The sequence below is a fragment of the Calliopsis andreniformis genome, chromosome 3 (assembly GCF_051401765.1).
Source record: "Calliopsis andreniformis isolate RMS-2024a chromosome 3, iyCalAndr_principal, whole genome shotgun sequence".
NCBI lineage: Eukaryota > Metazoa > Arthropoda > Insecta > Hymenoptera > Andrenidae > Calliopsis > Calliopsis andreniformis.
The window spans coordinates 10138556-10151440 of NC_135064.1; the positions used below are offsets into that span (position 1 = coordinate 10138556).

A 12885-nucleotide genomic window follows, 5' to 3' on the forward strand; every position below is an offset into this window, starting at 1 on the left:
ATATAACAGTATTAAGATTTTAGAGTAAAGAATGATAGAAAAGTCGTAACTTTACTCTTTATTAGTTTTTACACATTATCCACGAATATTTTTCTTATCAAATATTGAAAACTGTATTAGTAAAATATACAGCACGCATTAAAGGTTAGCTATTGATACTCAATTTTCAGATACTAATATGAATATGGAGTGTATTAGACTCGAATTAAAACACAATGTTATTAAATACTTACAAATGTAAAGTACTACAACATCAATGGTTAAAAAAGCATAAGACGTAACATGTACTACAAATTTTGATTAGAAAATGTGTCATATTTACTTAAAGAGAAGAATTTACGAGCAGCATTAACAATAAGAAATGTACCAGGTAGAGTCTGTAAGACTCCGAGTCAGTAGTTAAGGGATAATATGCGCGCCGCTAGGGACAGTCGAATAATTTGCAAGATTTGTACAGAGAACATGTGCCCGCGCTCCTACTTTCAATATTTCCTTTTTTCCCTCTTTTCGCTCGAACGGTGGTTGCCCTTTTCGGAGCCCCTTCTCGCTCAAAATTATTACAGTCGCGTCGAGGGGTCGTGGCCGACGAATAAATGCGACGCGGGGACAACCCTGTGAATACGCAGATACGTTAATATCCCGAAAAGACGATTTCGTATATGTACATACATTTCGGGGAGACCTTTACGCTAGCTGGCCACGCAGCGGCGTAACGCGCTCCTTTTTCACCGAACATGTATCAGGGGTAAATTAAGAAAGAACTATTCGTGCAATCTGTGTCTTAATGCGCGTTATATTATATCGGCTGAAAGGCTGAGTGAATCGTTAATACTGTGAATGCTGCGTCGTATATAAATAATAGTTTCAGTTTAACGGCTATGAGTAATATTAATTAAATTAATGTACGGCCATCTCAAACGATTCTGGCCACATCAACATTTTCCATCTGTCTGTCTTTCTCTCTTATTCAATGGCTCCCGTGTAAGAAAGAGATAGATAATATCAATACGACCAGATTCGCCTGAGCCGGGTGTACATGTATAAATGAATACAAATATGTGCAATGGGTATGATTGAAATAGTAGAACTACAAGCTATATAAAAATATTAGGTAAACATTTACAAAAGTTTCCTAGGATAGGTTAATTAAAGACAGGTTTATTTAATGACAATTATACGTGCAAATTTTTGTAGATAAATTTTTTCAAATCCAATAGCTTCATATTATTAGCTCGTTACTATTCTCAGTTTTTTAAAGTTACTTAATTTCTCTTCACTTCTTTCTTTATTAACTCCACACTGGCTCTCACAATACACGTAAACTGACCTCAGAAACTTCCTCACTATAAACTCGTCAACAAGCTATACGTCAACCTAAAAGAAAAAAGACGCTATCAAGTTCCTATCAAGCGCACAAAACATCCCACAGGACATGACCATCCGTTACTTTCTACTATCCGTCCCACAAACCTCAGCCTTCGCTCTTTACTCATGTCTAAACGCAAACACGCCTCCAACGAACCGTTTCGTCCAAGACGAAGTACGCAGTCGGTTATTCTCGCGAGCAAAGTTTGCAAGCGTGTACCGCAGCCGTTACGTAATCCCTCGAGCAACGGAAACGTTGTCGCGGATCAGAAGTAGTAACGACTGGTAAACGCTATCTCGGCCGTGCTACGACATTGCGTGCGCGTGTGCACGGTGTACGGGGCCTCGAAAGAAACGGGGGACACGCTGATTTCGTATTCGATTAGCCGAGGGCCCGACTCGGCGGCGAACGTCGAAAGGTAATTCGATTGCAGCGACGGTTCCAGCCGACGAATGCAAATCCCGGGACGCGCTGCCGCGCGACGTCCCATCGCGATTTGACTCGCATCTGGAGTAGCCGATCCGCTGAAACGGGGCCCGCGGATCGAGCGGTATCACGTGTACGGAGAAACCGGCGCATAAGCAGCACGCTCGCGAGCAGACAACCTTGGGCGTATTATCGAGTTCCTGCGCGTCGTCGTTGCACAGTCCCGAGCGAAACGTTAGAACAGCTTTTTTTCCCCGTTCCTCGGCTCCCGGCGCGATTTCCCCGCGGACGGTAGCCGCGCGCGAGCGTTCCATCCGTTGGGCCCCGAGGAGGGGGAGAGGATCGGCGAGGAATCGAGCGCGTGTCAAGTCATCTGGCAGCATCGGGTTCTTGCTGCGCCCGCGGGAAGGAAAAACGAGCAAGCCCGCGGCGAAAAGAATGTCCAGGCCTGAGACGATCGCCGCGGAGGTTATCGATCTAGTCGGGCTTGTATCGAAGAGGATAGGTGGCGGCCTGGCTAGAGTAACGCCGGCAGCGCACGCACAGTTTTGAATCATCGCGTTTCAATGCTGAGCCGGCAAATGAGGCAACGCGAGCGTGTCCACCAGGAGATCGTACGGCATCGGCGCGTGCATACGTCTACGTACACCTATGCTCGATTCCCATTTTTAGCCCCGTCATACTCGCTCGTCGTGCCCTCCGTCTCGCTCGCGCCCTTAGCCAACGCGCGTGCAGTCTCTCCTGTCTTTCTTCTTTATCTTCGGACGCTTCCTCCTCTGCCTCCCTAGGCCCCTTTGACACGCACCCCACCTTAACCCCATGGTAACCACGAACGTCGACCACCACTCGTGCCCAGGCACGTATGATGAAACGATTGCGCCTAGGCGTGGGCTTACATGTTTACGCTCATTTTACGCTTGTCATGTTCTCCAGTTATTTCGATTTTATTAATTCACTCCAACTAGGAAAGGTCACTCCAATTGAGATCAGAGTATATCCCTTTCAATCGAGGGGCCATCTGTGGTCCACATATTGCAAATTAAAAAACATATGATTTCGTATGGTGGAGGGAAACCAGAAAGTTAAATTTCATTGCTCCATTTTATCTTTTACGGGTATTTAAACCAGCAAGGTTTGAGAGTACAGAATCGACACGATCAACGAAAGGGAAACCCACAATCGGGGTGTACAGAGTTCGTTTTACAGCCCTGCACGCCTCCCTCTTTTTCCCTCTTTCTCTTCGTCTCTGTTCCCCCCGTGATACGTGTGTGCGCGTATGCATGAGCAACGACCGTATCTCCGTCCATCGAGTATCGTGCTCTCGCTCTCTCCGCTTGACGAGCGGTTTCGGCCGGCTTCGTCGGCGCCATCGATCCCTCTCGCGCGCTCTGCTCAGCCCGAGTTCGCTCGTGGACGGGCACACGCACGCACGCACTCACGCACACGCGCGCAACTCGCGCTAGACTCCGCTTCGCCTCGCTTCCCCCCTACCTCGCTCCCTCCCTCGTCCCGTCTGCCTAGCCACGACTCGACTCGACTCGACTCGAGTTCCCTCGCGTCGCCTCCCCCCTCCCCGACACACTGCTCGCTTCCTCCCACGCCTGGGGGCCGGGGACCATCGCGGAGCGGCCATTCCTTCAGCGAGCTTCGAGTAGCGCGCATCGCATCCCGTGTCCGCGCACCGCGCAACCGCACTCGTCACCGTGTACGTAATCGCAATCGTAACCACGCCTTTTTCCAAAAACAAACATCCGATCGTGTGCGCCCGCCGGAAGCCGACGGGCCCAGTGAGCACCGATAGAGGAAACGGCGAAGGTTAGACGAACGGGGCCCCGTTCGAGCGAGTATGTCCGATCGAGTCAGTGCGCGCGACCGCTCGCCTGTCCGTTCCGCTTCTCGTGTCGCGTAACGTCGCGGTGCCAGCAGACCCTTTCGCGTTTCTCGCACATTAGAACCGCTCCGTGTGCACCGAAAACACAGGGGACCAAGAGCCCAGGGCAGAGGAGCGATCGAAAGGAGATCGTTGCACCGTATCAAGAATAGCCGGAGTGTTGCACGGTGGCTCTGGATCGCGGGCGGAGCAGAGGGAAGGGCAGCGACAGATTTATCTAAGGTTGATTGGGAAACGGTGGGCCGTTGTCCCGGTGGATCCGGCCTGGCTGCACGGGCCCGTCGGTGCGCCGTCCGCATGTGTGTTGTGCATAAACACGGAACTTCCGATGCTCTGATCGCCGCCGCCTGGAAGTCTCGTCGCGCGCAGTCGGTCCGTGTCGTTCGCGGTGTGTCGAGCGCGTCGAGGAGGATCGAGAGCCGATCGCCGAGGTGAGGTTGAAAAAAGTGCGCGACTGTGGCCTGGCCGGCCGGTTCGACGACGCTGGACGGGTTTACGCGAGAGAACGAGTTTACCAGCGCGGGACACGCACCGGTGAAGTTTCGTGTCCCCGAGCGGGTCCAGTGACTGGATCTAGTCGGCTAGACAGCAGCGAGGGACGAGCAGCGTTCGGTGTGCCGGAAGACCAGACAACCGGCGGGAAGATGTTCCGTGCCTACGGTGCCGCGCCAGCTGAGACACCTTCCACCGCTGACATCTACCCATGGACCGCCACGTTCCTCAATAAAGGTGCCATCGCTTGTTTATTATTTTTCCTTGCGTAGTTACACGCGTATGACACAAGAGACCATGTGACCACTTCGCCTCCGCTCATCACGGGGGCAAGAGAAGTGGAAGCGTGTTCGTGTGCTGGACGTTCGCTCTCTCGAATTTCGAGGCAGCCGGTGACGCAACGGACGGCTCGCAGCCTGGCCGTTTTCGGCTCGAGCCGGGACAGAGGAGCCGGCGCGTGTCCCGCCACGTGATCGCCGACCCTCGTGTTAGCTTGAGCTGCTCCTCGCGAGAAATGCGGGCCTGAAGCTATATGTCACTGACGAACGAATCTCCAAATTTTATCGAAAATGGCTACTTTTGAATTCTGGAACAGTACGTTATGCGTTATATATTATCTGTACACTTTGCAAGTTGATCCTCGTCTCGTGTCTCCGTTCACGAGAACGTATTATTTACTTGGTTACGCAATCGGCTACTTACGGGAGTGAAGTCCAGCCGGTGCAAGTTCGCGCGCGTTACGGAGAGAAATATAGGTTGGGTCGGGAGGAAAGGAGTGTTGCTTAGTTTCACCGATCCAAAGGAGTAGCGCGTGCGTAAAATTCGATCGGTTGTGGAGCCGTGGGGAGGTAGATGGAGAGTAGCACGCTTGCGCGTGCACGTGCCAGGGAAGATGCCAGGCTCGTGTTGTGTCGTGTCGCGTCGCGTCGCTTTGGAACGCTCCAATGGACGATGGGTCGGACCCATGAATTCTCGTGAAAGAGGGGCCCTTTAAAGTTTAAAAGGTCTCTCCGGTAGGTCAGGTGCGGGGCACCTGTTCCACGCTCGAGATCGGCGAAGCACGCGCTTTGGTCGCAGTAAAACGGAGCATCACAGACGTCACGTCGCGAGTACATGGTGGCTCGAACGTCACGGGTATATAGGACTGATAAGAACAATTTTTTATCGTTTGTGGATTTAGTCGAGTAGCGTGTTGTTTGCATAGGAAACAACATAGGTCTCTGACATTATTTAGATTTCTTTGTTTTTTCTTCGTACATATGTCATTTTTGGCTGGACCGGTTTCAGAGATAGGGTCTCTCGAAAAGTCACACGTGATGAACGTTTCTTCCTAATTTTAGTATGAATCTGTTATTATAATGTTTACATAGAATGTTTTCCACATTCGAGACCTGTGGATTTTGATAAGATTGTCCCCAGTAGTCAATAACATTCTTGTAGATATAAAAATAGCCCAAATAGTAAGTTCTCGGTTGATGAAAAGGGGTATCGCGTGACTCACCAGGTGGGTCATCAATCTCGAATGTGTTGAAGTCGTATGAATTTTTTTAGATTTTTTTCAAGGCTCTCATCCATTTAGAGTCAGCTGTTTTGAATGGGTTAATGTTTTAGTATCATGGGCGATTTAAACGATGTTAAGCTACTTATGCATGGAATGCTTAAAGACGTTAAGCAAGTAGAGATATATTACGGTTAACTCTTTCGTAATGGCAACTGTCACGCATGTGCTGGACCCTAACACCGAAAATAAGCATGCTACTAATCGTAAAACCACTAAAATTGACATGCCAGCACGACATTCGTTGAAAGTCGATGAAAGAATTTCAACTTAAAGCAACTGAGTTTTACTTATTATATACCGTCACTCCTATGTTTAGTACCTAAAACTAAACTAGACAACTAGATATAAGTTGATCTTAAAAACTACTGTATTTAGATTTTAAAAACTTCAGTATTTTTCTAAGAATAAAAATCAGTGGTACATGGCATGTCATATGCTACTAACATTTTCCTGATGGCAACGAACGTGCTAGAGGCGTAAAAGATTTCGTAACCAAATAAGCAAATAATCATAGTCATATGTTCAAATTGTACCAATCAAAAGATTAAATCGTGATGGAAGATTCAAACAGCTTCTTCTATATAACTAGGTAAATACCTAAATATTTATGATTCTCCTGAGAGTGAATTATGTATTAGCTTTTGGACATCCAAGAAAAAAATTTGGTCAAAAAACTTACTCGAATTTTCGGGCCACCCTGTATTTCATTCGCCGGTAGAGTGCCTTGACCTGGCCTGACCTGCGCAACTTTGCACTCTACCCCTCGGGAAAACCTCCTCCCCCTGCTTGCGCACCGCGGAACGCGTTTCGTTCCGGGTTGCTTGCCCCTTCCTGGCGCTTCTATATTCGCCTATCTCCTGTAACGCGTCGCCACGTTTTTCAGTTTGTCTTTACAGTTTTGCTTTTCGATCGAGCGAGAGTCCACCAACGAAACAACGTTCTCGAGTTTTTACAGTGTCCAATGTCTCGCGCGCTAGCGCCTCGAAATGAAAATGTTGAGAGGGGATGATTTGCCGCGGCTCTTATCGTACGCGCCTATCGTTATCACCGTCCCGTTACGGGCGGGAAATCCGACAAGCGTCACGATCTGGCTTCAGAATTCTCGAGAAACAAGGAAAACATGATCGCTAATAAAGAATTGAAATTACGTACATTTATTAATCTATTATCTATATATCTTTTTATGGTAGTTTCCGCTATGGCTCATCAATTTTATTTTTTTTTTTAATTTGAATATGTAGTATTTAATGATACACGAGATACATTCCTAAGATTAAGAAAAACTTCAGTATAGTAATTTAAAATTGGACTAGTTCGAACTAGACTAGCGCAAGTAATTAAATCTGTAATAAAGGATGTTGGATAATATGATTGGGTACCTTGTTCAGAGACGAGTAAAGAATTTCCTTCATAAATTCGTACCCATTGACTAGTTTTTGTTTTCATGATATTAAGGGCGTGATAGAGTAAATCCACATTAATTAATAACTTTCTGGATATTAAATTAAATTAATGTGTAGGATCCTACGATTCTAGATGGCTTTTATGAGCTGTTTTCGAGTAAGATCTTTTTCTTATTTTTTACGTCTGTGTTGTAATACGTATATAATACGTATAACTTACAGCCTATACGTTATTATAACGTATAATTTATTACATATTACAACGTCCTGACTGCACTGATAGTTCATGAAATAAATAGGGGCAATGTACATGTGTATATATATTTGAAGGCTAATTTTATATCTAACTCCGCATCTACGTATACGGGAACGAAGGAGGAAGAAGACGCATAAAATTTAATTGCGCGTTTCATTTCGAGTGTGTCGTTGATCTTTCCCCCACACGTTTCCCGTTTGCGAGGAAACTGCGAGGAAGAGGAAAGACGTACCGCGATGAATCTCCCTGAGCGAGGTTACGTAGCGGGAAGAGGCCATGTTGCGTGTTCCGGTAATCGATAGTGTCCTAGCATCATTTATCCGTGTCTGCACTCGCGCTGGCTGCTCGATGGACAGAAATGGGACGTATTTCTCTTTCGTATCGACCGCCGCTGAAAATGTCACTGTCCTATAGGGGTTTGTTCGCGCCGAAAGGAACTGCAAAACGAATGGTCCAGAATCGTACCCTGATTGCGAATGGAACGAAGTATTCTTGGAACCTTCGCGAGTGACTGATTGACGGTTTAGATGTTTATTTATTTATATGAGGGACATTTTTTAGAAGAATAATATGAATAGGAGAAATCATAAGATGCCGTCATAATAGAAAATATAGGAATAACAAATTATTAGTATAATTAAGTGGAAATTAGTTGAAGAAAAAATAGTAGATCATTTGATGTTTTACATGCTCTGGTTTTATGTGGATGTAGTAGGTTGATGGAAGAGACTGTCGATTTTTCAAATAGAAAATCGCCAAAAGGCTAATTTATTTCTTTAATTTTATTTGTTGAGAAGTTATGGATACCAGAATTTTTTTGTTTAAATATTCACTGATTATCTATATAAAAAATTTTCATATTCATTTTATGAATACTTTTAATAGAACTTATTTTTTCTATTCTATTACTAAAATATATCAAACAGCAAAGAAATTCAACAATATTCTTTTTAAGATTTTCTAGCTACCTCATAAGGTAATATGTATTTAAGAGCAGGGTACAGAACAATTATTACGTAAATTCATTCCATATTTTTGAATGGTAACATTAGTAATTAATTTAGATTCAAATATTTTCCCGCCCAAATGATAATTTATGAAGAGTTACAACTACTTAAATGATGAGTGTAATCTACGTATATATGAAATTTTTTGTTTTGTTTAAAACCATTGAATATCGTTATTATTATTATGCAGATGGAAAACCTTTCAACACGAACAAAGATACAATGAACAGATATGTTAAGACAAAAAGGAGAAATGACAGAATATACGTAATAATATGCGGTAAACACGCGAGCATCAATCATTCGAGACACGCAGCCCGACTTCCTGAACTCCTGATAAAGAATTACAGAAAAACCGATATTATCGCGTCAAGCTTTGGTCATCACACACATACGCACATGTTTAATACAGTTATACTTCTTATACAGTCCCCTGTATGCACACAGAAATATGCATGTATTACTTCAGATCTCTGGAAATAAGATAAAATTAAAATTTTCTAAAGCAACCATCCATTCAATCAATACAATTATTCAGAAAATTGCAAAGTGTAATACCAATCAGGTTTTTTGTTTTTCAATTGCAATTGGAGTAGAAATATAACGTGGTAAATTGAGACATTAAGTTTAAGGGTCGCCTAACGTAAAGACATAATTAGTACAACAAATCGTGGTCCAGCAAAAAGCTGAAGTCCTCATCTTCGAATATTCCTGTCACTTCATTTTATCATTTCATTCATTTTACAACTATGCTATTTTTGAGTCGCTCAAATGCTAAGCTGATCAACTCCATAAAACAGAAAGCAGAAAAATATGATAATACGATGAGTAATGTATTTTGAAATCCAGCCATTGTTTAAGAGATAGTTGGTTTTGTTTCAGAGATACTGAATTTTTTATACAGAACTTAAAGCTTGTCAAAATAATTTCAGATATATGTTAAATTATATTTACCTTCCATAAAAGTTTTATTCTTTTATGTCAGTAGATATAGTTATCCAGGTTCATTTTTCAATTTGTGAAAAGCTGACTACTTGCCACGTGTTTCGGATACAAATGTAATTTGTACAAAAACTGAAGAGTGGACAGAAAAAAGGCTGTAAGTGCCAATTTAAAAAAATTGTTTCTTTTTTCATAAAAACGATGTTTATGTGGAGGATATATAAATAATATCAGTAAGTTGTTTTCCTCGCAACTTTAATTTTGATATACCTTTTTTGATTTACACTCTTCAATTAGAGTTGATCAGTTTAACCCCTGAAGGCTCGTTTCTAGTTCAATTATACGTCCATGATCGACGTTTCTTCTGCTGTTACATAGTCGCTCGACGAGCAAGCATTTTTTCGTTGTTTTCTCGGCGACTTAACGTTACTTGGCGTCTTCCCGAGCACTTTGGTCGATGGAAACGCGACTCCTGCTCCTCGGCGTTTCTTAATCGTCAGACTTTTGTCGCAACAGCCTCGACCGACTTTCGAGAATGGTCGGAAAGCAACTATTCGTTGCAACGTTTCGTCGAGTCGCAGCCGAATCCCTCTCGTCATTCGGAAGCGCCTTGTTTCAAACACATTGATGACGAGTGACCCCGCAGGGCTGACGCAATCGAGGAAATCGTCGGTTGCGTTGCATAAACTGCAATTCGCCTGAAACGTCGGTTCGAATCGACAGAAGCAAGGATAAAATGGGTGGCGAAATTTTCGTCGAAGAATTTCGGTCGACGCGGCAGAATTTGGTTTCGATCAGCGACCTTATTGAGTGAGTCATTGGGAACACCATGCATCGTCGTCGAGCAGATCTCTTGGCTCGTGGCGGGCGAACCAGCGACAGACGGTTTTGTTCCCAATTTACTGGCGGGGCACGGTTGCTCATATCGATCGGCGACAACCACACCTCGAGTCTTTTTCGACTCCCCATTCGCGCGTGTGTTTCTCAACGCCAAGTGCGCCCCATCGATCCGCTTCGAAACGCTAGGCTCACCGACGCGGCGTAGCCTCGTCGTCGGACGGACCTTGTCCATTATCTCGTGTTCCTTCGGTTAAACGCCTTACGTAAGCCACGACGCGCGATTGCATAATGAAGTACGCTCGATGCATACGAGAACCGACGCTCGCGACGCGTCCTCCATGTCCCGGGACTGTGACGCGCGGAAGGATTCCACTGACGAGGAGAATTCCCCGAGTGTAACGCTCGCTTTTTAACGAGCCTTTGTCAGATTGTGAAGCTCCTCGGTTGGAGCTCTTTGAGAGCAGGTGGCTAACAATTTATGGAATATTAATAATCGAGGGTACGTTATGCTTGTGCTCTTAATCCTTTACCTGCAGCGCTTTTCATGCGTGAACTCAACTCTGTGTATCTTTTCATACTTTTACGTTGGCTTAGTGTAATGGAAACTAGAAAATAATTAATGTACCACCTGCCAGGTAGATGGCATCTAGGATTACTAAGGAGCTTGCAAATAGATTGAAGCTTTTGTGCAGGTAAAGGGTAGATGAGACATTTAACGGCGCTATTTTGTTGAAAGGAACGTAAGTTAGGTAACTTATAGATTTACGAATTTTCTTGATGAATTCGCGCATGGAATTTCTAGAACTAGTGGCACACAGCGGAAAGAGAGTGATTCTGCATGAAAAAAATGAGACAAAAATGTAGGCTGAAATTTGTTTATATTATGCTTTGTTTTTTGGAGAATTGGCTTTGAATTTTAACCGAGTATAAGTGTACCAAAGCACAGATTTAGGGATTTAAAAGCTAAAAGGTAAACGGCCAAAACTGTGCCAGCAAGGGAACTCTACGAAGTGTGCACCGAGTTTTTTGTTCAATTCTTTTTTTAGATGTAGGAGGAGATAAATAAAACACGTTCATAAAATAGGAAAAAGCGCTTCTGCCTCGTTTTCGAGAAATTATTTATTGAAAATGTGAAGATTTCAATACGTATAGAAACTGATAGAATTCCTGTAAAATCCATAATTTAAAAAATTTTGAAAAATCCTTTGAGATATGTTTAAACATTGCTAAAGACTACAACATATCCAAATTTAAACAAGGTCTGAAATGTTACTCCAAAAAGTGTCTGATTTCGAGTGAAATGACCCTCATAGAATTCTATACATGTAGAAATTTTCACAGTTTCAATAATTAAGTTCTTGAAAATGAGGCAGCAGCGCTTTTTCCTACTTTGTGAAAATATTTGCTTGTCCTTTCCTATACCTAAAAGAAAAAAATTATAACGCACACTTCATAGAGTTCCTTCGTAAGAGAGTTAAAGCATCTAAAAATTACATATCTGTATATAACAAAGAAAATGTTAAGCTGAAGTTACTGGAGTCTCTTGTAAAATTTACAAAAGTACTCTAACAGGCCTGAGTTTAATAGAATCACTAAGAGCCGACTTTGTAGATCTAACGAAGCTGTTCTTATTGTAATCTAGCTATCTTTGCTAATTTTACAAAGGTCTGTAACAACTTCTCCAAAAATTTACCCCACTTAAATCTACTTAGGAGGCACTTGCAAGCTCTGTATGACCATTTTCTTCCATGTTCCTACTTCGTACAAGTGTTTTATTTGTCCTCCTACATTTAAAAAAAGGAACTCGTGGAGTTCCCTTGTACAAGGTCTAAAGCATCTCAGAACTACATATAAACTTGACAAGTCATGTATCCATCCATCACAAATTGAGACACCTGGCTAATTTGGACATTGACCTCCGTTGGCGTACTTGCGTTCGTGTTTCAGCGAGTTGCGTAAAACTTGCAAATGCTCGTTAAAAAGTGAGCGTTACACTTCTCGGGCCCTTCCCCCGTGAGACGCCAGTGAACCTCCTTGGAAACTACATACCTACGATCGAGTCTGTGGTTCGCGCGACGCACGCGGACTTAAAATCAAAATTCGTTCGCCACGCTTCCGCGAGTGCCGCCACGCCGCGAGCGAATTCCATTAAAGCGGCGACGCGCATTCTGGATATAAATTGTTGCCATAAAAACAGCAGCAGACACTAACGCCGGCATCGATCGAGCGGCGTCAAGAAATTACGCTCTTTGGCGAGATAAGAGGCGACCCCACAAAGACTGAATCCGCGTAATGGCGTCAGCCATTTGTACCATCGTTCATAGCGCGAGGTTTTTCCCTTCGTTGTCGGATTCCCTTTGGGCCGCGGAAGAAATTGCGTGGCCAGCAAGTAAAATGGCCAGTCATGCGGGGAGGTAGGCAGAGAGAAGCCTTGAAAGTATCTTAATTTCATTAATTTACTCGACGCAACGAATAATCGCCTTTCAATTATGTGATACCTTCGTACGAGGAATTATTAATTCTCGAAGGCTGAGTCACGGGGCTATCGGCTGTTATTAAATAGTATCGACGTTGGACCTTACGATTATAGCGTTTGAGTTACATAGTTGTTCTGGAATGGGTTTTTGTGGCAATATGGCAATGAATGAGATGTAGAGAAACATTTGTCGATGTCTAGTTAAATTATGTTATTTGCATGAGA

The 12885-nt window shown here is 43.8% G+C and overlaps 2 protein-coding genes and 1 long non-coding RNA gene across 3 annotated transcripts in view; 2 read left to right on the forward strand and 1 right to left on the reverse strand.

Annotated features, from left to right (window-relative positions):
* Orb2 (cytoplasmic polyadenylation element-binding protein orb2) overlaps window positions 1-12885 on the forward strand; it is a 146528-nt gene that overhangs the window by 51415 nt on the left and 82228 nt on the right. The window lies entirely within an intron of this gene.
* Window positions 46-806, reverse strand: LOC143188912 (uncharacterized). Its single transcript, XR_013003589.1, has 2 exons — window positions 670-806; window positions 46-612 (listed from the first exon to the last, which is right to left on the reverse strand). It is a non-coding gene; the product is annotated as an uncharacterized LOC143188912 (long non-coding RNA).
* Window positions 3981-12885, forward strand: part of LOC143188678 (uncharacterized) — a 28999-nt gene continuing 20094 nt past the window's right edge. The window contains exons 1-2 of the mRNA XM_076393074.1: window positions 3981-4055; window positions 4103-4412. Of these exons, the coding sequence (XP_076249189.1) occupies window positions 3981-4055; window positions 4103-4412 (385 nt within the window). The remainder of the gene's footprint in view (window positions 4056-4102; window positions 4413-12885) is intronic.